The sequence below is a fragment of the Lycorma delicatula genome, chromosome 10 (assembly GCF_047948215.1).
Source record: "Lycorma delicatula isolate Av1 chromosome 10, ASM4794821v1, whole genome shotgun sequence".
NCBI lineage: Eukaryota > Metazoa > Arthropoda > Insecta > Hemiptera > Fulgoridae > Lycorma > Lycorma delicatula.
In genome coordinates, this window is record NC_134464.1 from 26,107,060 (window position 1) to 26,134,495 (window position 27,436).

The following is a 27,436-nucleotide window of genomic DNA, read 5'->3' on the forward strand; positions in this document are numbered from 1 at the left end:
TTTCTAAAACTTTACTATATATACAGTTACGGGACCTGTTTTATTCAATTTTTCAGGTCAAAAATCGTGAATTTATTTCTTAATCTAAGTTTCAGTGGATTCATTTTACCTTTATAACAGAAATCAGGGTGAAATTTTTTGCAAGACAATTTTTTTTTATTCCCAATGAGTAGTACGTTGCAATCTGTTCAACTAGAGAAAAATATGCAACCTTCCCCCATGCCTCAATGGAATGATTTGTATGCGATGTAAATTAGGTGTAGGCTTGTACAGACTCAGGTCGACCATTCATGAGTTGTGCAGTTAATTGATACCCAAACACCAAAGTACACCGGTATCTACTGTCTATTACTCAAATCCATATTAAAACAACTTGGAAATAGAGAAATGCTGCAGTAGGATTCGAACCTCAGAACCTTCGACTTCAAAAATCTGCTGTTGAACAATTGATTTTGCAACGACGAGTTTACCACTAGACCAGCCCGGTGGGAAAGATATAATTGAAAAAAGAAATATTTCGCGAATTATATTTTTATGTATTTTTCTTTTTGTTTATTTTTACTTGTAGAAAAGTCCCGACATTTTTTCCGTTCCACGGTGAAATAATCTGTATAATTAAAAAAAATTGTACTATTAAGACATTTTTTTCTTTATGATTATGTGAGAAACAAAATAATATAATACATTTATTAATTAAAAAAAAAATTGTTAGCTTAATAAGGAACAGTTTTAAATCAACATATTATGCAATGGGTAAGATTGCATATTAAAAATTTTGTTTTTATTCCACTTTTTTATTATAATAAATTTTTTTTTTGTTATAAAAGAGCTGGCCACGGAGGTTAAAAAAAAAGAAGTTTTTTAGGTTTGGCATAAATTTATTTTGTTAAATCGCTAATAATTAAATAAAACTAAAAAAAATTATAGGAATTTAATTCTGAAAAAAATTGATGTTAATAAATTAATCGAAAAGGATTTTTTAATCAAGTTTTATTCCAAACCAAAAAAAATCTCTTAAAATTTTGATATATATTTGATAAAAATTCTGAAGTTCTGTAGAATGTTTTTAATACATTTGATGAGAGGAATGTGCTGGTTAAAAGTAAATCAGAAACATTCTGAAACACCCGGTATGTGTAATAACTATGTTACACTGTTCAGAAAATATTCCAAACGTGTTGAATTTCGTAAGACTGATCACGTGACATTGATTCATCACGGCAGCTAGAACCTATTTATATACTTATTCTTTTATAAGGTTGCTGTCGAACAAGATTATTTATTATGTATGACCATTTATCTATGAAGACACAACAAGTCTTAGTTTTTTGCTTAAAAAAATTCATCTAGTGAAACAATTCAAATGATTAAACGTTTAACAATAATTCAAAAAATTAAACTAGAGTTAGTTATCTTGAAAGTGAGTGAAAATTCTTTTGAAAGTGATACACATCCTGGAAGATGTTTAACAAATAGAACCCCTGAAAATGTTGATCACGTTTGACTACAATCTATGAAATTTGGAAAAAATAAAAGAGTAAAAGTTAGATGAATATAGGAATTTCAGAACTACTGTTTCAGAAATTTTTTATTTTCCTAATTTGTACGTTGCAATCTGTTCAACAAGCGAACAATAAGCAACCCCCCGCCAGCCCAATGAGATGAGGATGATATCAATATGTGACATGTAAATAAGGTTTAATCTCTACAGACTCAGGCCGACCGTTCTTGAGACGTGTGGTTAATTGATCCTCGACCACCGAAATACACCGGTATCCACTATCTAATATTCAAATCCATATCAAAGCAACTAACGTTTACTAGGATTTGAACCAGCCTTCGACTTCGAAAATCAGCTGTTAAATAACTGATTTTCGACTAGTTAACTACTAGGCCAGCTTGGTGGGTATCAGAAATTTTAATAAGGAATATAGTAGGCATGAAAGCTGTGCTGTTGAATTCATTCCTCAACTCCTGAAACAAGATCAAAAATAATATTTTTTTTTATATTACACAGGATCTGTTTGAACCATTAATTCAGTTTCCTATGAAGATTCATAATTTAAAATGATTTATAGGTTCTATATCTATGATCTTATCTCTATAATTTTTATTACGAGGATGACGAATTTCTATTGAAAGAAAATCTTTTAAAATAACTGCTACTAGAAGAAAAAAGTTTAATAGGACAAATTACTCTAACAATCACATTGTAATTTTGATTACAAGCTGATGTAGTAGAATACTAATTATAAGTCAATTTGCTGATTAATCATTATCTAACGAGAATCTTCTACATCATCCTAATTGATGTTAATTATTTAACAACCAGCCGGTCAGGGGACGCTTCGCTCGCTCGACCATTCAGACAAGGGGCTTCGCTCTCTGAACTCCGACGCATTCGTTATCCTTATATTTGTAATAATATTAAATATTTTACAGATATTCATTAATTAAAAAAATGAGCCATTTCACTTCATTATATTTCTGTTGCCATGGTGACAAATATAATAATGAAGTAAAAGGATACTTTTTTCTTCAATTAATATATATCTATAATTCAAAAATTCACTTCCGATGGGGTTAGGAACTCGATGTGTGGCTTAAAAGCTTTCCTGGGATAATAAAAATGTATCCTGAAAATTTGAAAGCAATCGGTTGGCTGGTTCTCGGGTGATGCTGTTCCAAACAGAGAAACTTTCGCATTTATTTATATCAGATTTTTAAGTTGTTTTTTTTTTAATACAGCGCTAACCCCAGCGTTAGCTTTTTTATTCCCAAAACACAAATATAATTTTAGATAAATCGTTCGTATCAAGAAGTATAAATATTTCGTATGAATGAATCGTTCTAGAAGTATAAATCGTTCGAACGAATGAATCGTTCATGCGTTTCATTCAAAGTAAAATGTGAACACATACAACAAACAAACCAAAACACCATGCTTTTTTGTTGGAGAGATCAAAATTTGGTAGGAAAGCAACGAGAATAGATTTGTTATACTGTAGTTAATAAAAATTTTTTTTTTCTTTTTTTTATACACGTAGACGAGTTACGATAAAAATGAGGAAAAAAACAATCTAATACTTTTGCTTTGTTTTCCTTACGGATCTTTCTTTCCTTAACCATTGAAATGATCCTACATTCACTAAAATGAAAAAAAAAAATCGGGAATAAAATACCACAATCTTCAATTTCTTACTTACAACAGGAAGCAAATTATTAAGCTTTAAACTAATCGGTAAAGATATAACATAATCAATGTAGAAAATATATTATTAATTATTTTTTTAATTTAGAGATATTTTTATTTTATTGACTTAATCTTTATTTATTTATTATTGTAAAGAGTTAATGAGAGATTTATTTTACTAGTCATAGAAAGACAGCTGTAATTAATAAATAAATAGTAAGTAATACATTTCACCGTTTATGATGTAAGGAACTGGTAATTCTAAAAATAAAAATAAAAAATGATTTATTGTTACGATACTCGTGATATACTACCTACATATAAATCAACATCCACGTTTACGTAACGTTTAATAGAAAAAGAAATTATCGTATCTTAACAGAACAGACATGATCAGAAGATAGCGAAGTAGGCCGATTAAATAAATATTACTCTGTCAGCAAAATGTAATCGGCAGACTATTAGCGGTTAAATATTTATTTTCTTTGGAACGGTACTGTTGTTTTGCTGTATATAAAAAGTTTACCGCGCAGCCACGAAATAATCTTTATCGACCCTCTCGCAAGTTTTTTTTTGTCATCCTTAATATATCTAGACTTCCGTTAACGATCTTAGTGAAGGATAAATCTCGATCTTCGTGTATTTAAAAAGAATTATATTCAACATGTAAAATAAATTTTAAATGATTTTAAAGTCAAAAATGTTAATTTTATTTTTTTAAATATTTATTTGTAAACAGTTAACTAAATATAAAAGGTACTGATTTGAAAATTAAACTCAAGGCGTAAGATAAGTACTTCCTCATTATTTCAAATCTTTATCACAGAAACGTTTAAACAACCATTTTTACACACATAAAAATATTCGTACAAAAATAAAACCAACTTAAAACATACATTTTATTTAAATAATAATAATAATAATAAACTTTTTTTCTTTTGCTGAACACGTTTATTTACAATCAGCTTCCATATTGAAGCAGTAAGTAAGTCGTATGATAGGCTATAATATGAAATAGGATTATCCAATGCTATTCCTCAACAAATACAAAAATAGTTAATATGAATAAATACAAGAAAACTAGTAAATATGAAATAACATAATATTTGATAGTCAGAATACAGTAAAATATCTTCACACCATTAATCAAATCGGATATATAAATAGAACAAAAAAAAATAAAACATTAACTTTAAAATAACCATAGATAAATAATAAACTTAAGCATCCATAAATTTGAATCGCCGAAAATAAAATAAAAATAATTATAAGAAGTGTTATCTCCAAAAACAGGATCATCGTCATAACGGTCCATCAACCAGATCAAGATCATGGAATCTTTTCAGCTTCCTGACGTCCTCACTGTTGTCTAGTAAATTCAAAACTAGGTGTTCAACTTCTCGAACGTATGGAATGCCTGTGTAATCGTGGATCTCACTCAGTTTTCCTCTCGAACCACGGCGCTTGGGTTATGCTCCGTAGTATTTTATTCTAGAACCGTTGAATGATCTCCAAATTGCTATTACCGGTTGTGTCCAGAGTTCAATTCGATAAGTCCATACCGGCTTCAAGAAAGCCATGTAAAGCAGAATATTGTTAAATAATAAACTTAAAAATATATATTTTCTTTGAAATCTATCCATACGCGTAGAATTAAAGTCAGTAAAAATACAGTTGTAACATTTGTAAACTTCAAAAAATGTTTGACCATATCGATCGAGAATCGCTTTTTAAAATATTAGAAGTAGGAATAAATAGGAAAACACTAAACATAATTAGAGTAATCTCAAAAGTTAAATTCTTGAGGGAATCATCAGAACCGTTTGAAATTGGGACAGGGATTAGACAGACGACGGACTTTCAACACTTTAATTCAACTGTGTCCTGGAGAAAGTTTTCACAGAATCCTGACCCCGTAAGGAAAGACATCCACCTTGTGACGATCCCGGTAACCACACCACCCCCTCCATTTCTAGCCTTGATGGGCTTTACCGGAGGTCATCTTTCAGATCGTCTAAACTTGATGACACAACAGTTATCAGTTTGGCCACTGTCAGGATGCCATCGATGCAAATGTCTCGGCAGACATTTCCATCAGTGTATTTATACAACCCTGTATCGCCTTCGTATGTTCTCTTCCAACTACGACTACCTACCATAACTTAGAACACTCAACTATTAAATTAATCGATTGGTGGAAGCACGATCTTCGCGCCTTTACACCGAAGGTTTTGCACAAAAGCTATTCTATATCTAACTTCAGTTAGACTATGAAGTCATATTACTTTATTGAGCCTTTAAACACTAAAAATATTAACCTCATATCAAAAAATAAGTGTTGATCGCAACAACGACAATTTTGTCTAACAATTCAGTTTACTTAATCACTGGAAATCTTATCTTAAACATCACCATACGTGAAGGGATTCATTGATTAAACTCATACATACATAAGAAAGGGTCTCATAATTGTAAAAATCGATCATTGAGAGATCGATATCTTAAATCTTCACTACAAGTACTTGTTACATTAACTATCTAACTATGAAGATAATTTGTAACACCGCATTTAACATTAACTTTTCCTATCTGTTTTTCCTATCATTAATGTTTCGCTAACATAAAGTATTATACTATATACAAATACTTTTACGAATTTATTTCTGATTTCGAAGCCTTTTATTTCATGAAGTTCTCTTTTGTTGAGTCTATCCTTTTTAATTTTAATTAAAAAATACGAATATAACAAAATTCTTTTGTTTTGTAATTGTTTCGTTTATATTCCTAGTTGAAATGTACTACATTTTGATATGATCTGTTTTCAATAAATTTTGAAATTCTTTTCGTTTTTATGATCCATATCATTTTACTCAGAATCAAATTTTCTATAAGTTTTGTTCAAAACCTTTATGTGTTTATTACCCATTTAACAAAGTTATTTTAGACCAAATATAAAATAGAGGGTTTTTCGACCCCAAACCTTTTACTTTCCCGTCTAGCGATATAGTAGATCTTTAGCTCTAGAAGAGAAATATTGAAATCAGTCCAATTTGAAATATGCGGTTTTCACAGGATCTTACGTTTTGACACCTAAGGAACCCAAAACACCAAAAACCGAATAGAAATTTTCCGAATGTTAATATTCGTATATCCGTGTGTTCGGTGTTGGCTTCTAAATCACCTTATATCTCCAGAACTTCTGGACTGATTTTGATCAAACTTGGTCCGATTACTTCTGTATAACGAGCATTGATACCAATATATTTATTTATTAATTTAAAAGGTCAAGGGGGTGAGGCTGTAGAGCAAGGTCACCCTCAGTATCCCGAGATTTCACTTAATTAAGGCCATATTTTTCTTAGGTACATTTGTTAAAAAAAAATTTTTTGCTAAATCGTATCCCCACTCAAAAAAATGCTGTTGTAGTCGACTGCTATGTTGTGACATTACAGGTGAGCGATAGAATTAAATAAACGAATAAAATTTAAAGTGTAAAAAAGTAATGCGGTTTGGTCAAGTCTCGAACTCGATCGCTCCATTTACTCGGTACCTGGTGCGTTAAGCCTCACGACTACACCAGTCTGTCGACCGTAAAAACGAAATTTGTTCTATGTAAGCTATGAAGTTACATTACTTTAGTTAGTGCCGACAATCACCGCTAGTACCACCATACCCGTGAAAATTAAATATCGTAGCGCACGCGCTTTAGTTAGAATCATTGAATTAAATTATTATAATATAATAAAATATTATATTTAAATAAAATGAAAAAAATATTTGAAATCAGGTTGAATGCGGCTTTAGCCACGCGACGGGAAATTTCTACAACAGTGTTGTCAGCTTTTTTTTAACCCCAGATTTCTAAAAAAAAACTACTAGAAATACAGTTCTGCGACCTATTTTTTTCCAGTTCTTCAGTAAGATTTCATATAAAACCATTAAAGTTACCTCTTAATATGGGTATCAAGAATTATAGTCGCTTAATTTTACCGAAGGCGCAAAAATCAGGACGAAATCTTTCGGCAGCCGACACTCACTAACGAAGCGTTTCCGAAACTGTGTCTATATAAACTTCCTTTTTTTATTTTCACCAGTAGAACATGTCCAGTGTGTTATGGTCTTCGTGAATCGCTCTATGTAATAAGAGCGATTACTGTGGAACAATACTACATCTATAAACCTCCAAAAAATAAACGGAATATTATATGAAACACATTTATATATATAATTTTAAGAACAGCTTGCCGAATTCCAATTTGATTTCCTCGAGCGCTTTCGGATATTCTGCCATCTTCAGGAGGAGTATAATTATGATTAAAATATATAAAATTATAAAAGTTACATAATTAAATTATATCTATATATAACAATTGATCGTCATTTTGTTAAAGATCAAGACACTTTGTCAAAAGTTAAAGTTTTAAGTCAAAGTGACTACGTCCGTATTGTAATAGTTTCACAATTATTATATTTATTTTTTTATATCACTATGGAATCAGTTTAGCCAACTTAATTATTATTGTTTATTATCTGCTTGTATAAAATATCATTATCGAATTAATTTGTTCATTTATTAATTTATTATTGTTGTACGAGTATATATGGAATTTTTTGAGATTAAAAGTGTTATAATAATTATTAGAGTAATCTAATACTTCCATAAATTTATTTGAATCATAATTATGCTTATTTTACAATATATATTTAGCGAAATTTGAACGGTCCTTATATGTCTTTATTATAGAATTAATACGTTCCTTAGTTCTAATTAAAAATGATCGATTGATCATACCAGTATATCGTAATTCGCAATCTTCACATTTTAGGCTGTATACTCCCTGTCCGTTCAAATTATATTTATTACCGTTTATTTGAGTTTTAGTTGTGAACATTTGATTTAACAATCGACATAACAATTGATTGGAACTACATATTCGATTGGATTTGACATAACAGTTGTGAAACCACTACAATACGGACGTTTTGACTTAAAACTTTAACTTTTGACGAACTTTAATAAAACGTCGATCAGTTGTTATATATATAATTTATGTAAGTTATATAATTTTAAATGTTTTAATTATAATTATAGTCCTCCAGAGGATGGCAGAATAGCCGAAAGCGCTTGAGGAAATCAAATTGGAATTTGGTAAGCTGTTCTTAAAATTATATATTATACCAAACGATGACATGTTCGAAAAACTAAATAGATTAAATCAATACGAAACATGTATTTTCTTTTAATAAATAACAGGACGTTATTCGTCCTGTTACAATTTTAAATTGTATGCCGTTTATAATCATTAAAAGATGTTGCTATTAAAACTCCTTTAAATGATTACGTTTTTTGAACATCTGCTGAAAAAAAAATGAATCATTGAAATTTATTTGTTTTTATTTACATACCTAATTTTCTTTAGGATTGATTATTCAGTAAATAATATTTATCTTATTTAATAAATATCTTATTATTTATAGGTGATGGCGTGGAGTATAATGACAAGTTCGTTAGTATTTATTTTACCTTTGCTACTATTGGAAGGCGAAAGAAGTGTTTACGGTACACCTATAGCGTATCCACTGACACAAGAACAGTTAGCTCAATATGTAGCCGCACAACAGACGCAACAGACGGTTGCATTAACGCCACAAAAATACGCATTACCTCGTCAACGTCAACCTTATTTTCAAGAACAAGAACCGGCGGTGCAAGCGCAACATACTTATCAAGAACAAATCGCAGAAGATCCGAGCCTTCAAGAACAATCAGCACCTCGTCAACCTTTGTTGTATTACAGACAACAAGAACAAAGGCCTCAAGTTTTAAAAAAATATTCCGGAAAGCAGTTGATACCGAACCAGTCTTTCCTTAGTAAGGATCAACAACAGCCGGAGGATTATGACGTAAGTAGTAAGCTATATTAAATATTTTCTATTTCATTAATCGTAACAATTGTAACCACAATCAATTACCGTTATACTATTTGTATTTTATAATAATTTATTTATTAACAGACAATATTAATAATTTACCACAAATGTTACTCAATCTCATTTCTACGAGTACGTATATCCTACAATTACGTTCTACAGATGAAAAAATATATATTCCATAATTAAGTTTTTTTATCACCTATAATTGCGGGTGTATAATTCCAACCAGATCACACTCTGATTTTCACATTTATTATTTTTTCTCTATTTTTTCATTAAATAACATTTTAAACTATTTATTAAAAATTATTTTGTAAAAATAACTAATTGGTTAATTTTTTTACGAGAAAAAAAATTGGTATATTATTAAAAATACTAGCTGCAGAGGCGTACCGTACGCACGCCTCTGCAGCTAGATCCTCCGGGCGGGTTGTCCTGGCGGGCGGCGTCTCGGAATAGGATTATTAGGTATCCAAAACTGATTACCTCTTGCGTAACAATGTTTTTTTTTTTTGAATGTTGAAAACCGATATAACGAAAGTTATATCAGTTTTCATCATGAATGAAATGTAATTCATTCTTGTGGGGGACCACCGCAGCTCCTGGCGGCTCGCGAAGTAATGTTACCGGCCAAAGCCATTGCACGTGCTGTCTAATGTTCGATGCGGGTTTAGTGGTGGAGACCACACTTTAACATCTATGGCGACTTACCAGGCAGGCGTTCTTGGATACTCTGTTTCCAGATGTTCCAGAGGATGAAGCAGAAGTTGGCGTCAGGGCGGGCGAGACACCATTCCCTGGCGAATGGTTGTTTGATGAGAAGTTGCTGTTTAGCAACCAAATTAAGCAAGTAGCGGCGGACGCCGTCTCAGTGATGCACAAACTTAGGAGGATTGCTCGGAAAGACTATGGGTTGTCAGGCCGTCAAATGTACATGGTATACCGAGGTATCTTTGATAGCATGACCCTTTACGCGGCGCCCGTTTGGGCGCATAGGTTGGATATGAATAGAGCACTTCTTCAAAATTTAAGGAGTGCCCAGCGCAGAGCCTTAATTGTATGCACTGGGGTTTTTAAAACAACCTCCTACGAGGCTAGGCTACGTATTGGGGAAGGCTCTCCCAATCGATTTAGTGTTGAAAGTTCGGGCAGCCATATGGAAGTTGCGAAGTGGCAGGGAGGCCGAGGTATTTGGGATGCGGTTTCGGGCCAGGCCTGTATCGGAGCGAAACGATGATCTCAATGTACCGGTTCTAAATTTCGAACAGTTGCTCATCTCCCGCCTGCGTAGAAGGCTTTACAGCCTCGCGATGGATGCATGGCAGCAAGAATGGCACGCCACGACTAAGGGAAGGTCCTTGTATAGATTTATACAGGACTTGGAGGGATGGTAAGCCTCTCCTTTGTTTTTAAGGGGAACGGGTGCCCGGGTGCTCTCCAACCACACGAACTTGAACCAATATTTGTTTCGGTTCCGCCTGGCAGTTGATAAGCTGTACGTCTGCGCGGAGGTCCAGTCGAACAAACACATGTTGCTCGGTACCCATTGTAATGGGTACCATGATTCAACGTCCGATACAAAACGTCGTTTTGTATCCCCCAGATCCCAAAACCACCGTCAGCTCAAAAGTTTATATATCCATTTATACATATATATATTTTTTTTATTTTTTCACTTTCTTGTGGACACGATAACTGCTGTAATTTTGCGCCAATCACTTTCAAATTGTTCCTCAAAAATAACTCATCCAAATATCTTTGTCGAGTTCGTTAACGGCCAAAATCGGACCATGGGAGTGGAAAGTGTGGGCTTTTTCCAAAAAAAATATATATATATCGATAACTTAACTTTCTTATTAAGTAAAGCATCGAATTCGTTTAAGGTTCCTACTATTCTTTGAATAAGGACCTAAAATTTATCTAAGTAAATTTCTTTTATATCATTAACCATTGGCTCAGGGAGTGGAAAAAATGGGGTTTCGAAGACAAAAAAAAATCATAGCTCCCTTAATAGGCACAGTATCGAATCGGTTTATAGTGGTCGTTAGTCCTCTAAACATTACCTAAAAACTTTGAAGCAATTTTTGAAATGAACAATCCTTACGCAAGGGATGACCAAAATGTTGCTGGAATTGTAAGAAGATGGAGCTTGTCGTATGCTAAACATGTGAAACCTTTTTTCACATGAAACCATTGTCGCATCGAGTAAATTTGAAGTTTTTCTTAACTTTAAGGTGGAAATCTTTTTTATCCCCTACTTAGCACCGGTGAAATCTAAATCTCCCGCCGCCTTCCGGCATGCTGAAAGGGTTTTTTTTAAAATATGTATTACAAATTAAAGATATTTATTATAATTATACAAATTATCAGTTAACTGATTCCAATAATAACTGATTTGTTATATTTTCACCGGAAATAAACCTATAAAAATTTTAAGTTAACTGGAGATTGAAAGTGTGAGAAAGATTTATTGCGAGATTTGATACTGAAGAACAAACAGTTGATTTAAATAAAAGTGTTTAAAAAAAGTGATGTGTGTAACTGAACGTAATATTTTTAGGCAAACAAAAGTATTATCAAATCCGGTTTAATAATTCATATTATTTATCTAATAAACGTGTTAAACTACACGAAAAGGTAAAAGTACTTCTTAAAATGATATATTATTATAAAGCAATAGTAAACACTAACGTAAAAAAATTAATTCACACGCGAGTGGATAAAGTACTGTGACCAGATTATTAGAATTAAAGTACAAGAGTAAATGTAAACAATATAAGTATGCCTGTAGCTAAATATGTATAATTAAGCAAAATATGATTACCACAAGTTATAAATACACAAAATGCGACTAACGCCTTCACAGGAAGTAAATATAATCCGCTTCCGGTTTACAAACGGAGATCAACATGTAAGACTTACTTCCTGTCTTTTTACTACTTATGTTAAAAAAGTAGCCTAAATTGAACAAGTGCCCAGAGTCCAGTTATTACAGACTGGTTTAATCCACAATAAAATAATAACACGCGCAGTCAACATAATTTTATTACAGCAGAGAGAAAGTTGCTCCATCATTGCAATCATATTACTGTAAGCTACTTACACTCTAGCTGAAAAAATTATATATATATATATATATATATATACAGAGTGTATCACGAAGTTCTCCCGAGATTTTCATAATGTACACGTGAAAATAATGGAAAAAGTTCATATAAACATATGTTCTAAGATGCTTCGTTTGCAAGTTAAAAGTGTCGAGTGAAAGATTTGACTCAGATTTCAGATAGTCCGGTGAAATGAGCTCGAATGAAATTTTTAGGACGTTAATTAAGGGACAGATTTAGTGATTTATTATGGTTTTTGACCTGAAAATCGAATAAAACAGGTATTAGAGCATTGCTAATCAGTTGTTATTTTCTTGCCAACTTTGAAAAAACCTTTGTCAAATAATTTATAGCATTTCTGTCATTAATAAAAAAATTATTATCTAAGAAACTTTTATTTATTTATTTTTCTTTTACAATTGTTATGATCTCCAGTTTTAACAGTAAATTCTTTTTTACAAGTTTTTCGTATCACCAACAAAGAATTTGGTTTTTGTTTACATTAAATAAGTGCTTTTTTGAAAATGTAGAAATGTACTGATTCTAAATAAAATTCAATTTTTTTTTAAACATTTCGTTTTACTTAACTTATCTTACATTATTTTATTCAGAATTAAATTCTCTACAAGTTTTGTTTAAACTTTTACATTACACATTTATAAAATTTATTGTATCTCAAACACCAATTTATTGGTTTTCACCCCAAATTTCTCAAAAACTACTGCAGATAAGGTTCTGGAACGTATTTTATTCAATTTTTCAGATCAAAGGCCAAAAGAATCACTAATTTTGTCCATTAACTAACGTCCTAAAAATTTCAGTACGACCTTATTTCACCGGGTTTGTTGAAATCCGAGCGAAATGTTTCACTAGCCGTAACTCGCAAACGAAGCATATTAGTACATACGTTTATATGAACTCTTTCCATTATTTTCACGAGTAGAATAGGTTATAAAAGTCCCGGTAGAACATTGTGATACACTCTGTATATAAATAATTAAATACATGTATATAAATAATAAGGGGGCTCGGGAATGAGGGAGAGCCCTGTGTGGAGCTGCCGTTCGTTCGTGCTTGCACGAGTGGGCAGTAACAATGAGGTACAGGGACTCTTGAACAGCCGAGCGAAAAATACCGATTCCCGGTGGGAATGTTCCACTCGGGATGTCCCCATTAGAGGCGTTGGCTTAAAGACCGAGTTTCAGCTCCCGGAGTGGGGACCCAGGAATGGCATAGCCGGGCCTGGGTATGCCATCCTACTCTGTGGGTTTGAGGCGAGCGCGAAGTAAGGTTATCATGTCTGAGAGATTCAACGGCTGTCCAGTAGTAGGAGAGCGGGAGTGATCGAATATATTTTCACTCACCAAACAACAATCTCACACACACATACACACACACACACACACACACACACACACACACAAGAACAAGTTGCTAAGATAACCAGTATACCTCATTAAATAACCTAATTATTGAGATAAAAAGCCAAATTTTTGAAAAGTTTCCATATTTTGTATTTTTTCAAACAAAATGCAATAAAATAAATTTTTAAAAACAGAAATAAAGAGGATAAAAAATGTAAACAAAATATACTATTTAAATTATACAGTAAGTTTTAAAAATAGTAGAAAATGTATGTTCCTCAGAATACTCAAAACGGGAAAATTATGGAAAAATGTGTTGTAAACACTTAATATAAGTATAATAAAAATACTGTAAAATTATAAAAATTATGAATAATATTAATTACGAAAAAAATTCATTAATCTAAAACAAATTTAAGAAAAATACAAAAAAAAGTATAAAGGTATATTTTTATTTTTTGATAACGTAGATATTTTAAATAGTAAATAAGTTCCAGTAACTTACATCAATAAAAATTTTAAAAAAAGCCTGAGGAACGAGGCAATATCTTCTACGAAATCAGCAACATACTGCGTTGACATATATCTTCGCACTGAAAAAGTGTGGAACACCTTTATGAGTTGTCTGAAAAGTTACTTAACTTAACATTGTAAGTAAACTAATATTCAGTTATTTAAAAAATATTTAATATTTTAAAATTTCAAATTCAATACATTGATGAAGTAATAGAACAAAGTGGACAAGAAAAGAAAGTTACAGAATAGAAAATATTAAAACTAAATAAATCCTATTCATTAACTACAAAATTTTATAACAGAAAATCCTCATCTAGAAATGCAAAATTAAAATAATATCACCTTCTGGTTAAAACCAAAAGGTTTGTATGTCCCGTAATACTTATCTCTCATTAACTGAAAAATTCTCCAATACAATTAAAAGGAAAAGATTTTAATACCATTTAATACAATACAGAATGAATAACATAAAAATAGATAGCATAAAAACATAAATTAACAGATTAGATAGATAGCATAGATTAACATAAAAATTATTCGACCAATTCGCAAATAACAAATCTCTTTTGGTTGTCCCTAAAGGTTCAAAAGAAAAATAAGTAACCGTATAAAATAATAAAAATAGGAACAAATTTTGCAAAATGATCAAAAACAATTTAAAAATGAAATAATTCCGGAACAGGTCATCTTCAAAAAAGGGAATCAAAATGGATATAAGAAGAGAAAACAATCCAATAAAGAATGCAAAAAATGTTGGAAAACATTACGAGAACAAAAGAAAATATTAAACATTAAAAAAAAAAACAACACAAAACACGAGTGCTGAAAAACATTGCTCTTTTTGTTCTGGTTTGGTTTCATCATGATTTAATATTATATTAGTAAATAGTACTCCTGTCAACAGTTTCACCACCGTAAACTGCTTTTAACCGATGAAAAATATTCGTAGGATTCACATTTTCTGCTGTTAAAAATTCAATCACGGCGCGCTGTTTTAACCGTGTTGACTTATTGGCTGGCCGTACTCGACTCCATTTTAACTACTACTGAAAACAAACCGGTAAACAGATTTCAACGCATTATCGCAGGTTTGTAAAGAGGGATTTTAGCTATCATGTGCTGCCACGCCTAACTCGATAGTACCTTTTGTCCCCGTGTAGCACGCTAGTGCGCAAAATTTATCAGCCGAGCCTTATACCTTTGTTATATTCTAGATTTACAAAACCATGAGGGGCTGTTATAGAAATCTTAAGATAAATAGTCACCAGATCAAAACCAAGAATCGATAAAGATTTATTTAGATAAAAAAAAATAATAATAATTTGTAAGTAAAACATCTCAGTCTTTTTAAGAATGAAGAAGAATAAAAATAAATAAAATTATTATTATAAAGGAAAATGAAGAAAGCTGAATATATACGTTTTGTGTTTTTAAGAGTGTTTGGTGGCTTGCATGAATTGCATATACCATGGTTTTATTTAACGTTTGCCTTATCGTTATTAAAATAAATGATTCAATTTTTGGGGAAGGAATAATCCTCATCCCTTTTTGTTTTTGTCTACTACAAGTCATTTTTCGATTGCCAGTCATCCCAGTATCACTATTATTCGTAAACGTTTTTTATCCGATCTTTAATTTTTGTATATAAAAAATAAAGTGGTATGAAAGGGGAGAGAATTAGCGACAGTCGATAACATTATAAGAGAATACGCTTTCTCCATCCAGCCGGCGGCATTCATAAATAAACCTTTCCATCATATACTTAAGCTATTAGGAACGACGTAATTTACGATATACGCCCTCTGTTCTACCTTCTTTCTATCTATTAGGGCCTTAATCAATAATAATGTATAACCTTTCGTCACAAGAAGATTTAAACGATTTTAAATAGGCTGCATTGCGCAATAATTCTTAACCGTACTCGGCAATCTCACATTATACAAGACACGTGATGTGCTCCAGTACAAGTGCACACATTTATATAGGGCTATTCATTCATCGATCGGTACTAATACGCTAGACTGTAGAAACAGTGAATAAACAGAAATAACAATGAAAAAAAATACCGATTATGTAACTCGATTGAAACCCGACATGAACCGTTAAGTGGTATGAACAAATGTCTGAAAAGCACGTTATTTCTAAACACGCTGACAAAAGGACAACGGAGTGTGCTGTACATTTTACTTTCTCGTATAACTACAATGATATATTCTTCCGTAAAGGAAAGACATCAGCCTTTTTTAATAAATTAGTTTTTTCATAACCATTATAGTTAAGTAACAACTGGCTAAATAAATGAAATTGATGATCATCTATTTAATTTACATTATATACTACTAGTATCCTTAAATAGGTTGACATCAGGAAGAAGCAAAAATCCCTCCTGGCTAAATTAACAAATTTAAAGAAAATTAGGATAAAATACATCAGAATAAAAACATACGCGATTTAAGAGATCAAACACCAGAAAATTTAGAAAGTTAGACATTTTAAGAACCATCGATTTCAGATAGAAATAGAAAAATAATTTTTAAAAATGATTATTAGAAGTTATGACAAAGTTCGTTATCAAATTCTTTCATATTATTTGAAATTGATTGTTATGAAGGCTATAAGTTCTAAATAATTTTTTACATCGGATTATGGGAACTGTACCTCTTTATTAATCTGATTTTATAATTTTCCCAAAAATACTAATTTTATAAAAGAAATTTTATTAAAATAATATAATAATAATAAAATTCTTTTTATTTTTTTATTCTTAAGATAATTAACTCGTTTAACCTTCAATGTAACAGTGTCCCAAAAGTCGCTTAACCGAGATATACAATATTTCAAAAACAATACCTGTGCTATTTTAAATTAACAATAGATTTTTTATACGTAGTAAAATTTATTATACTTTTTTTAAAACCTTACAGGAATCGCTCAAAATCCTACCCAAGTATTTCAATACATTTTTCACAGCGGATTTTTACACAAATTTTTGTTTGCGTTTAACGCTTCAAATTTATTTTCGATTACTTAGTCTCAACTGTTGAAAATCTCTATGCTTATGAAAGAAAACTTTTTCAAAATTCCTCAAACTTAAAAGTGTAACGGTGATTACACGATCTTGTACCACGTCTTCCGATCCACTCATCAAAATTACTACCGGTACATTCTCTTAGCGATAAACTGTAATGCGGTGGAGAACCACCTTGTTGCTAAATTGAATTAATATTCTCAAACAAAGGATTATTTTGCAACTCAGGTAAAAAACTACTTCTTGTAACATTTCAAGGTAAGAATCACCGCTTACAGTGCCACTGAAAAAGTATGAACCGACACAATGTCACCACTTCATACACGTTATTATTAAAATGAGAAACTTTAAATTTTATTTAAAGAAGGACCTTTAATCTTTAAAAGTCCTTAGGACTGCTAATATCAAATGATATTGTTCACACACACATTAATACCTGGAACATTTAGTTCTTGCTCAAGTACTTCGTGAGGATTTATGCCACTCTAGCACACAGTTATGACGATCAATACAACCTTTTAGTTTAAAGGATGCTTCATCCGTCCACAAAATGCATTTTGAAAGTTAGGCCCTGCCTCACAACATATTATAAACCATACACAGAACTCAAGACGCCTGTCGAAGTCATCTTCTATTAAACATTTATGCAGCTGTGGACGATAAGCTTTTAATTTCAATGCTTTCAAAATACGATGCACACTATTGCGAGCAATATCCAACTCAGCAGATCTTTTACGAATAAATTTCTTTGGGCTCTGAATAACTGATTCCGCAACGGTTAATTTATATTCACTTGCAGCGGTTTTAGGTCTCCCACTCCGTGGCAAATCATGTACGCTTCTAGTTATCTCAAGTCGTTTATTCAGATTGTAGATCGCTTGTCTGAATGGTGCTGGAGTTTGAGGAAATTTTATTTAAATTGTTGAACGACTTCATTACCATTTTTTTTGGTCTTCCACCGACATTGTAAGAGAAAACACGTTGTTCGGTGGTTAGTTTACGGTTCACGGTTAATTAACAGATCAACACCGGTAAACATGAACAATAAACTACTCGATCACATGTAGGAAAAAAAATGAAAATAATATAATAAGTTACCGACCTTACAAATACGAAATTTTTTAAACAACATTAGCCACATGACATAAAATACAAACATTGTATGTCTCGGTAAAGCGACTTTTTGGGACACCTATATATTGGAGAATTGGTATCACTCTTCAAGTGAGACGTCTGTAAAATTACCTTTGGAGTTTTGTCAGGAGATTCATCGGGGGCATTACTCTATTTGATTTTTGTATATTATTGCAGTAGTATCTATTATAATTATATTAAACATAAGTTTACTAATTTGTCGGAAAATAGCCGGATATCTAAACATAATTATTAAATACTTAATCCATACACATTTTTTCATTATATATGGAAGATTGCATATTTTATACGTTCTCAACATGCTGCCTTGCCAAGACAGGCTCTTTCAGCTGCTTTGTCCGTGAAATTAATTAATGTTTGAGATCTTAGTGCTAGAACTTTACAGCTAATCTCCTTGAGCTTTTGACGTATTTACACGTCTTATTTATACATATCCGCTCCTTTAAATATCCCCCGCAGAATATCAGCTTCTCTTTACAGAAGTAAACGAAACTGAAAAGTCGGGCAAGAAAATTGGAAAATTAATCTTGAATTTCTTGAAGTGGAAATTCCAGTAAACGGAGAGATTTAGAATAATTGGCCGAAGAGTTTTATGAATAAATTCATTAAGGCTGTGGCTGCATAGGCAGTACCCGATTCTATTAAATTCAAAACTATTTTCCTCTACAGGATGTACAAAACTATCAATAATATCCTGATATCTCACTCAATTAATTGTTAAAAGTACTATACATATATACGAGGTGCGACAATAAAGTAATGAGACTGATGTGAAAAAAAATGTTGCTTACCGTTTTAGTATGTTTAGTGTTGTCTCCTTCAAAGTAGTTCCCCTCTGATGGCACACACTTATTCCAACGCTTCTGCCATTGATGGTAACATTTCTGGAACTCATCTTCTGTAATATCCTCCAAGAGCCTCGTCACAGCTTTTTGGACATCTTGTGTTGTTTGAAAATGGTGTCCCTTCACCGCCATTTTGTCGCACGGAGCGATATCTGCTGAATAAGGTGGCTGTGGTAGTACTGAAATTTGTTTTGAGGTTAAAAATTGCTGTACTGACAGAGTAGTTTGGGTTGGCGCATTATCGTGATGCAGAACCCAATTATCAGCAATGTTGGCACGGACACGAAGAACTCGTTTACGAAGTCTTTCTAAAATTTCTTTGTAGAAATATTGGTTAACTGTTTGTCCAGGAGGCACCCACTCTTTATGAACAATTCCCGTGGAATCGAAGAAACACACAAGCATGCATTTCACTTTTGACATGCGAGCTTTTTTTGGTCTGGGTGATCCCTTTGAGCACCATTGCGAACTTTGGCGTTTTGTCTCTGGATCGTATTGAAAAAACCAACCATCACCAGTGATAACACGGCTCAACAAATCTGGATTGATTTCCGTTTGCTCTAACAGATCGGCTGCCACATTTTTCCGTGTTTCTCGCTGTTGTTGTGTGAGATTTTTGGGGACCATTTTTGCACAAATCTTTCTCATACCAAGATCTTCAGTTAATATTATACGAACCGTTTCTCGATCGATGTTGAGTTCTTCTGCAATAATTTTCACGGATAATCTTCACTCAGATCGTACGATTTCAAGCACCCTGGTCGAGTTGACATCTGTCCGTGAGGTTGATGGTCGTCCACTGCGGTCTTCATTTTCAACATTCGTTCTGCCTTCACTAAAAATTTTATGCCACCGAAAAACTTGAGCTCTTGATATAACCTCTTCTCCAAAAGCCTTCTGAAGCTTACCGTAAGTTGTCGTCGCGTTTTCACCCGATTTAACGCAAAAAGAAATGGCATACCGTTCCGTAATATTTTGCGGTTTCATTTCTGTGACGAGAGACACAAACACGTGTTCAGTTATTACAGCACAACTCACGACTGAGCAGTTGCATCAATGTGCCGCTTGGACTAGAAGTAGCTTATAGACCAAGGTCAAAGATGGTGTGCCTACGCAAGCTGCAGGGTTGCCACATCCTGCAAAGAAAAATCAGTCTCATTACTTTATTGTCGCACATCGTATATACAGATATAATTAATGCTTTTTGTAAAATCCGTAGATCTATTGTTCCTCAAAAATGAATTTTTTTAAGGGTCAATCACATGTGATGAGTGATGTATCTGTTACCGTGAAAACCCGAAATTAGAGAATGTCAGTATTCTCCGGTGAATGTCGACACATGCCAAATACGTCGGTAAAAGACGAAAGTGTTTGCTTATTCGGACCTTCGTCTCTATACGTCGACAAACATAGATAAGCCCTGGTGGAAGTCGAAACAATAAATAGAAATTAGAGAAAAATCACACCGTACCAATCTCTAAGGTAAATAGATTACGGGAACCCTCGTAAAAAAAGGAAGTTTAAATTTAACCATACATAACCTACACACTCTTCGCTCGCTAACCTCGTCTAATTAACTTTAAATATACAAATTACATATGTTATTCTCCAACACTGGAGGCGATTAAATAAATTAACCAAACCGATTTTCTTCAAATTTGTCTCAAATATTTCTATAAATGGGGCACTGATACTAATTTTTTTTTTCAAAATTCGTTAAGGATGTAGGGGATATCGTGAAAAAACCAATTTTGATTTTCACTATAGAAATTTTAGAGAAAGTTTATTAAAACAAATTTGTCTTCTACAATATATATATAAATAATCCAAAAATACTTTTTTTAAAAGATCAAACCCCTCTCTTAAAATGGAAATATATATTTTTTGTTGCTCTATCTCCCTTCGGTTTAAATATTATACTATTTTGTTGAAATTTTATACTTCGTATACAAAGCTATGCTTACAATTTTTTTTTTAAATTACTGACCTGGCCGGCCTCTGTGGCGCGAGTGGTAGCGTCTCTGCCTTTCATCCCGGTCAAGAATGGCATTTTCACATGCTACAAAACATTCATATCATTCTCTGAAGCAATACTTAACGGTGGTCTCAGAGGTTAAAAAAAAAATTGACACGGCCCTAAAATTCAAAGAATTCTTTTTGGAAAATTTCCTTTTCTTATTTTAACTTTTATTAAAAGGGGTGAAGGAGTGTTAGATTTATAGGAAACTTTACTTAAGCACATTTGTTAAGCTTAACTTATATATTAATATTTTTAGAAAACGTATTCTTAAAATTTAGTCCCCACTTCTAAAAAATATATATTCTGTTTTTTTGCTCTAATTCTTTTTAATTTTTATTATTAACAGAAAATGATATAATACTTCGCCGGCTTTTTAACATTGTGTTTTTCTTCCTACAAAATAACAAGCCCCCTAGGCTGGCCCGAAGGCAAGCCGTTCGGAGAGGGAAAGGGTTATATTTTTATCGTTAAAATCTTTATTGTTATAAAGTGGGGTTTTCCCACTATTCTAGGATATTTGAGTTATTTTCTGTGTTGGAACTCAGAAACCGGAGTATCCTTCAGATGGTCGGTTACATTATTTAATGTTTTCTACTGTTCCAAAATGGTATTATTTGAGGTGTTTTTTTAAAGTCGGGAATAGGAAAACGTCGCAGGGACTCAAGTCAGGTGAAAAATGTGGTTGAGGAACTACAAGAATGTTTTTCTTTGCAAAAAACTCATTAATTGAGAGTGCAGTGTGACAAGGTGCATTGTCATGATGCAGCATCCAGTTGTCTTTGATGGCTGGTCTCATGCGGGTAACTCTTTTCCGCTGTCTTTCAAGGATTTCTCGGTAAACATGTTGATTTACAGTCTGTCTTGTAGGCAAAACCTCATTATGCACAATGCCGTTACTATCGAAGAAACAAATTAGCATAGTTTTTAGTTTTTGATTTGCTCATTTTTGTTTTTTTTGGGACGTGGTGAGTTTGAAGTGCGCCACTCCTTGCTCTGGCGTTTTGTTTCTGGGTTGTACTCAAATATCCAAGATTCATCATCAGTAATAACATTTTTTTGGAAAATCAGGATCACTTTCAACCCTAGAAAATCGCAGCACATTTCTACCCTGTTATTTTTCAGTTCAACAGTGAGCTTCTTTGGGACTATTTTTGCATAAGCTTTTTTCATGTTCAATTCGTTTGTCAAAATTTAACGGACTGTGGTATAGTTCAAATTTAATTGTTTTGCAAACATTCTGACAGTTAATCGCCGGTCGTACGGTATCAAGTCTTTGATTCGCTCAACATTGTCGTCACTTTTTGACGTTAACGGTCTTCCAGAGCGTGGATCGTTCGCAACTGATTCCCGGCCATCTGGAAATGCTTTAAACCATCTAAAATCTTAAGCTCGTGACAGAGCGTCATCTCCATACGCCATTTTCAATTTTGATAAAGTTTCAGTAGCATATTCACCGAGTTTAATACAAAACTTGATTGTATAACGTTGCTCATAATTAGTATCACTCATTTTTGTAACGCACAACAAAAACTCGTTTTACTAAAGGTTTGTTTACGTCTCAACTGGCAACAACAGACTAAAAATATAAATCAGCCGTTCATATAACCATACGTTTACTAGTAACTTTACAGCGTTGCCACTTTGGCTGCCAAAAAACTAATCTTATTACTTTATTTACATACTCGTATATGTATATTTAGGTCATAATTGTATCTTTTCTAAAGATTTTTATGTATCAAATCTCGTACAGTATAACTATGTAGAAACATAAATATGCTGTGTACTTAAAATTATAATTAAAATCACAAATTTTTTTTTATTTTAAATTGTTAATATTTTTCTATTAACTGCTTAACAAATACATTAAACGTAAAGTTAAAAATTCACTTGTTTATATTATGTATGTAGTTTTTTTTAGCAAATAATACTATTAATATACAATTAATTAATTTCCAGCCAAATCCACAATATCAATTTTCATTTGATATAAAAGACGACGAATCTACAAACTACCACAACAGGAAGGAGACAAGAGACGGTGATAAAATATCAGGAAGTTACAGCGTAGTGGATTCAGACGGTTATATAAGAACAGTCACATACACAGCCGATCCTCGTGAGGTAAGAATACTTGTTATAACTTAACACCTTATTACTTCCTCCCTAACCCGGTTATAACGCATTTATTATAAAAATTTTAAGCCTTACAATAATTGTTGAAAAACAAATGCTGCTTGTCCAGACTACTTTTATATCTGTATAACAATAATAGAAGGATTAAAACACTACTTTATAAGTGAAAATACAGGTCGACTTAATAGGTTGAGTGTGGGCAATTGTTACTAAACGCCCACATCTTCCTTCACCCACAATCTAAAGCACATTTCGTAATATTAAAAGTAGACTAAAAACATATCAGATAATGATTGCTACAAACACACCACAGATAATTAGCCTTCGTCAAATGAACTTATTATATATTTTAATTATAATTTATTTAGTCTACCGGGTGATAAAAAAGAACAACTATAAAACCATAAACAAATTTATCGAGTAAACTTAAATATTCGGTTGAAGTCTCATTTCATAGCAAAACATATCAAATTTATCACCCAACATTCATTATGGTTCGATATGGCTTCTATTTGTAATGCGACATGATATACATCACACCTGAAGTCGATTTCATTCCAGATTGAAGCCAACAAGTCTTTGCAGCTGCGGCGTTAGTCGGGTGTTACCTCTGAAACTGCGGCTTTAATTCGAAGTCTTAGCTCAACAAGATCGGCAGACAAAAGTGTGTGGTACATAAACCGAATCATTAATGAAACCTCACAAGAAAAAATCTACGGAGTCAATTCTGGGGAGCGATGTGGCCATGTAGTTGGAACTTCACAACCGATCCATCGATCTGGGAATCGAGTATCAAGAACATCTCAAATTTTTAGGCGGTATTGAGGTAGTCCCTCGTCTTTTTGATAGTAATGGCGTCGATCTTGGTCATCATCCTAATTAAGGAATTAGAAAATTTTGAAGTAATACCATTTACGCTTCATTTTATCGGCTGTTATTTTAGAAAAATTGATCAGAAGGATTAAATTGATCTATTCATGAGTCCTTTCTTCAGCAATCTAAAAAAAATGAATAAAACTTCACTTCAGTAATCAAAAATGAGAAAAGTGAACATCAGTGTAAAATAATTGCTTTTTAGTGGACAAGCAGTTAAACATATAGGGAAATATCACGTACTTTTCATAGCGTAGCCATGGGGAGATTTCAGATCCACATAAGCTGGAACTAAGTTTTTCAGGATTAATCTACCTAATGATGTAAACAAATTTAGAATTGATTTATGTAAAATTTAATTAAAACATTTCCTTTCACAAAAACAATATTAGTCTATCGATTAAAATAATATTAATTAAATAAAGATGAATTTTCTGTATTCTCGTTTAACGAATAATTAAATATACAATCAAATATTTTTCAATTAAAGCCAATTTATTTTATTTACTTTCTTTTCTATGTATTATTTAATGAGGTTATTACTTCAATTCAGTGTTTCCAAACTTTTAAAAGTCGTAGCTTCCTTCAATTTTTAGCAAGTATTTACGATTGTATACAATATATATGCACGCATGCGCGCAATTAAACATTATTTACGTATGTGGGTGTTTAAGTAAACAGATTAAACGTTTATTCACTAGTTAATATTATTATTGAAATGAGAGAAAAAAATATACTTATCAGGTTTTATTTTTGTTTAAAATTCCTGAAAGTCCCTGAAAAATTGAGATACAGCTTTAGAACAATTAAGCCGTACTCTAATTGGCTATGCTAGCTGTAGGCGGATACTGTTGCCTAGGCAACGTATTTCTGGAAACAGAAAGCGCATGCACATACGCAAATTGTAAATTAGCAAGAGTACTCTATAACATCGAATATGTCGTGTTCGCTGTTGCTAATTAAAATTGACATCATAATATTACTAATAAAGATTAAAAATACATTCAAAACAAAAAATAAAGTACAATAATCTCGGGACATTAAATTTTGATTGAAGTTTAGAAGATAATCTGTTACAGATGCTGTTAGCGCAACTCTAATAAAACAATGTTATATCTCAGTGGACGTGGAGCCTCGAGGTACCGACCACTCAATTTGTGGACAACTATTTTAATATATTAATATGAAGTACAGCCGCCTATCGTTTTTATTTATTACTTTTTTAATCTGTGATCCTCCTCTGATCAGAATGTTGCAAAGTTTGCCTTCATTCTTCGGTATAAGTGCTGGAGCAATTTTTACCTCGCTACCATATTTAAATACAATTTCTAATACTTATACAAGTTTATTTATTTATTCCTAACCAGATCTGTTTAAACTATAACTATGCCTTGATGAGAATAAAGTACCTGCTTATTTGGCTGTTACTTATAGGTTTAAGATTGAAAAATTTCAAAAAAGAACTCAACGTTTCTTACGCTGTGAAAAACTTTTAACATTCTTCTATAATGTATTCAGTTAGCTTATAGTGTGAAGAATAAAAAAGCGTTGCATTTGTGTGAGTTAATTCGTCATGATTCTGTTGAGTCACATCTCATGTATAAGTGCCGATTCACAATGCGGCTATACCTATATACACCGTTAGTGATACCGGGTTTGTTCAATGGTGGTCTCTGGATTTTTTAATTTAAATCTACATGAGACTATCATAGCGAGATGAACGGGCACGTCTTTTAAGGAGTGGCTGAGTGATGTATACTCAACCACTCCTTAAAAGATCTTCTGGAAGATAATTCGGTTATTGTCTTAGGCAAGTCCCTTATCATTCATGTAAAAAGAAAAGATTCCAGCCGTGTCTTAGGAAAAGGATGATATCAAAATGTGGCTTAGCTCAAAAGTGATTTTTGAAGGGGATGAACTTACAAGTCCGATTATTTTTGTAAAGTGTTTCGCGAATTAAAAGTAATTTTAATAATTATAAAATTGATGAGTTAGCAAGATCCAGTGGTAACTGTGCTTCGATTATCTACCTATCCTTGCGAACTCAACCCGATCGAGTCAATTTGGGGACAAATCAAAGGTTACGTAGCGTCAGAAAATACTACTTTTAAAATATCTGATGTTAAAAATTTATGCTATTAAAAGCCAGACCGATAAAACGGATCAGCAGGAATGGAAAATTGTATAAAACATGTAAATGATACTGTTAAACCAAATTAATGGCAGTCGGATTACATAATAAAAATCAAAATTGAGCCTCTCATTGTATCTCTTGACACTGACAGCACTACGGATTTCTCGAAATCTGATGATGAAAACTGAATTGAATTTATTATTTGTTTATTATCATAGAAATTTAATCTAAAATATTAGTGAACTTTTACTGATATTAGACAACTGACAATTTCAAAACTCTTAAAATACTCCAGAAAACTATGTAACAATAAAGAGTTTTAATGAATAAAATACTCACGGGTTATCAGATGTGCCGACGAACAAAGTAAGAAATATTAATTGTTCATTTAACAAGTTCTTATTTATTTAAATTAAAAAAATGTATATATATATAATTTTTATAAAATATAATAGCGCATGGTTACTGAATATTGACGTTGCTTAGTTTTTTTTATATGCATCAGAATTTACGGGTAATGCTGGTGAATCGGCAGCCTGAACACTCGTACGCGCATAGTTGAGCTCTATAAGCTGACTGAATTGTATAGAATGTAGTATAATATCTTATATATTAGATTTACTCTTGTTTAAACAGAAGGAAGTGAACATAGTTATTTTTATATATACGTTTTTAAATGCAAAATTTCACTATTCAATGTATCAAAAATGGTTAACATGGTTTTGTAAAATTTTAATAAATTAATTTTTTCATGAAATATTAATTTTTCCCGCCTATTTTTGACATCTGCAATCAATCAATGTAACATTACTGTAAAAATTCTATTTTATTGTTTAAAGAAATTCAAATTACTCGTATCCATGTTAAAAATTTTGGCTTGTGCACGTATTAAAAATCCAAAATCAGTTTGAAAGAATTTTTTTCAGATAATTGTAGTTTTTTCACTTATTACAAAATTTCCTATTAAAGAGAGAAAGTAACTATAATTGGGGAGTTAGCCTTATTGTTAACGCATAAATAGTTAAATAATTCTGCACCAACTATTTCTTGTCTTTTTGTAAAGCTTAACGAAGTTTATAATCTTCCAGAATTTGTCACGTTGTATCTATCTATACCAAAGAGTTTCCAAGCTTA

General features: G+C 32.1%; 1 protein-coding gene across 1 annotated transcript in view; it reads left to right on the forward strand.

Moving 5' to 3' along the window:
* Cpr66D (Cuticular protein 66D) overlaps window positions 1–27,436 on the forward strand; it is a 38,190-nt gene that overhangs the window by 5,602 nt on the left and 5,152 nt on the right. The window contains exons 2-3 of the mRNA XM_075376755.1: window positions 8,672–9,097; window positions 23,119–23,283. Coding sequence (XP_075232870.1) covers window positions 8,675–9,097; window positions 23,119–23,283 — 588 coding nt within the window. The 5' untranslated portion in view covers window positions 8,672–8,674. The remainder of the gene's footprint in view (window positions 1–8,671; window positions 9,098–23,118; window positions 23,284–27,436) is intronic.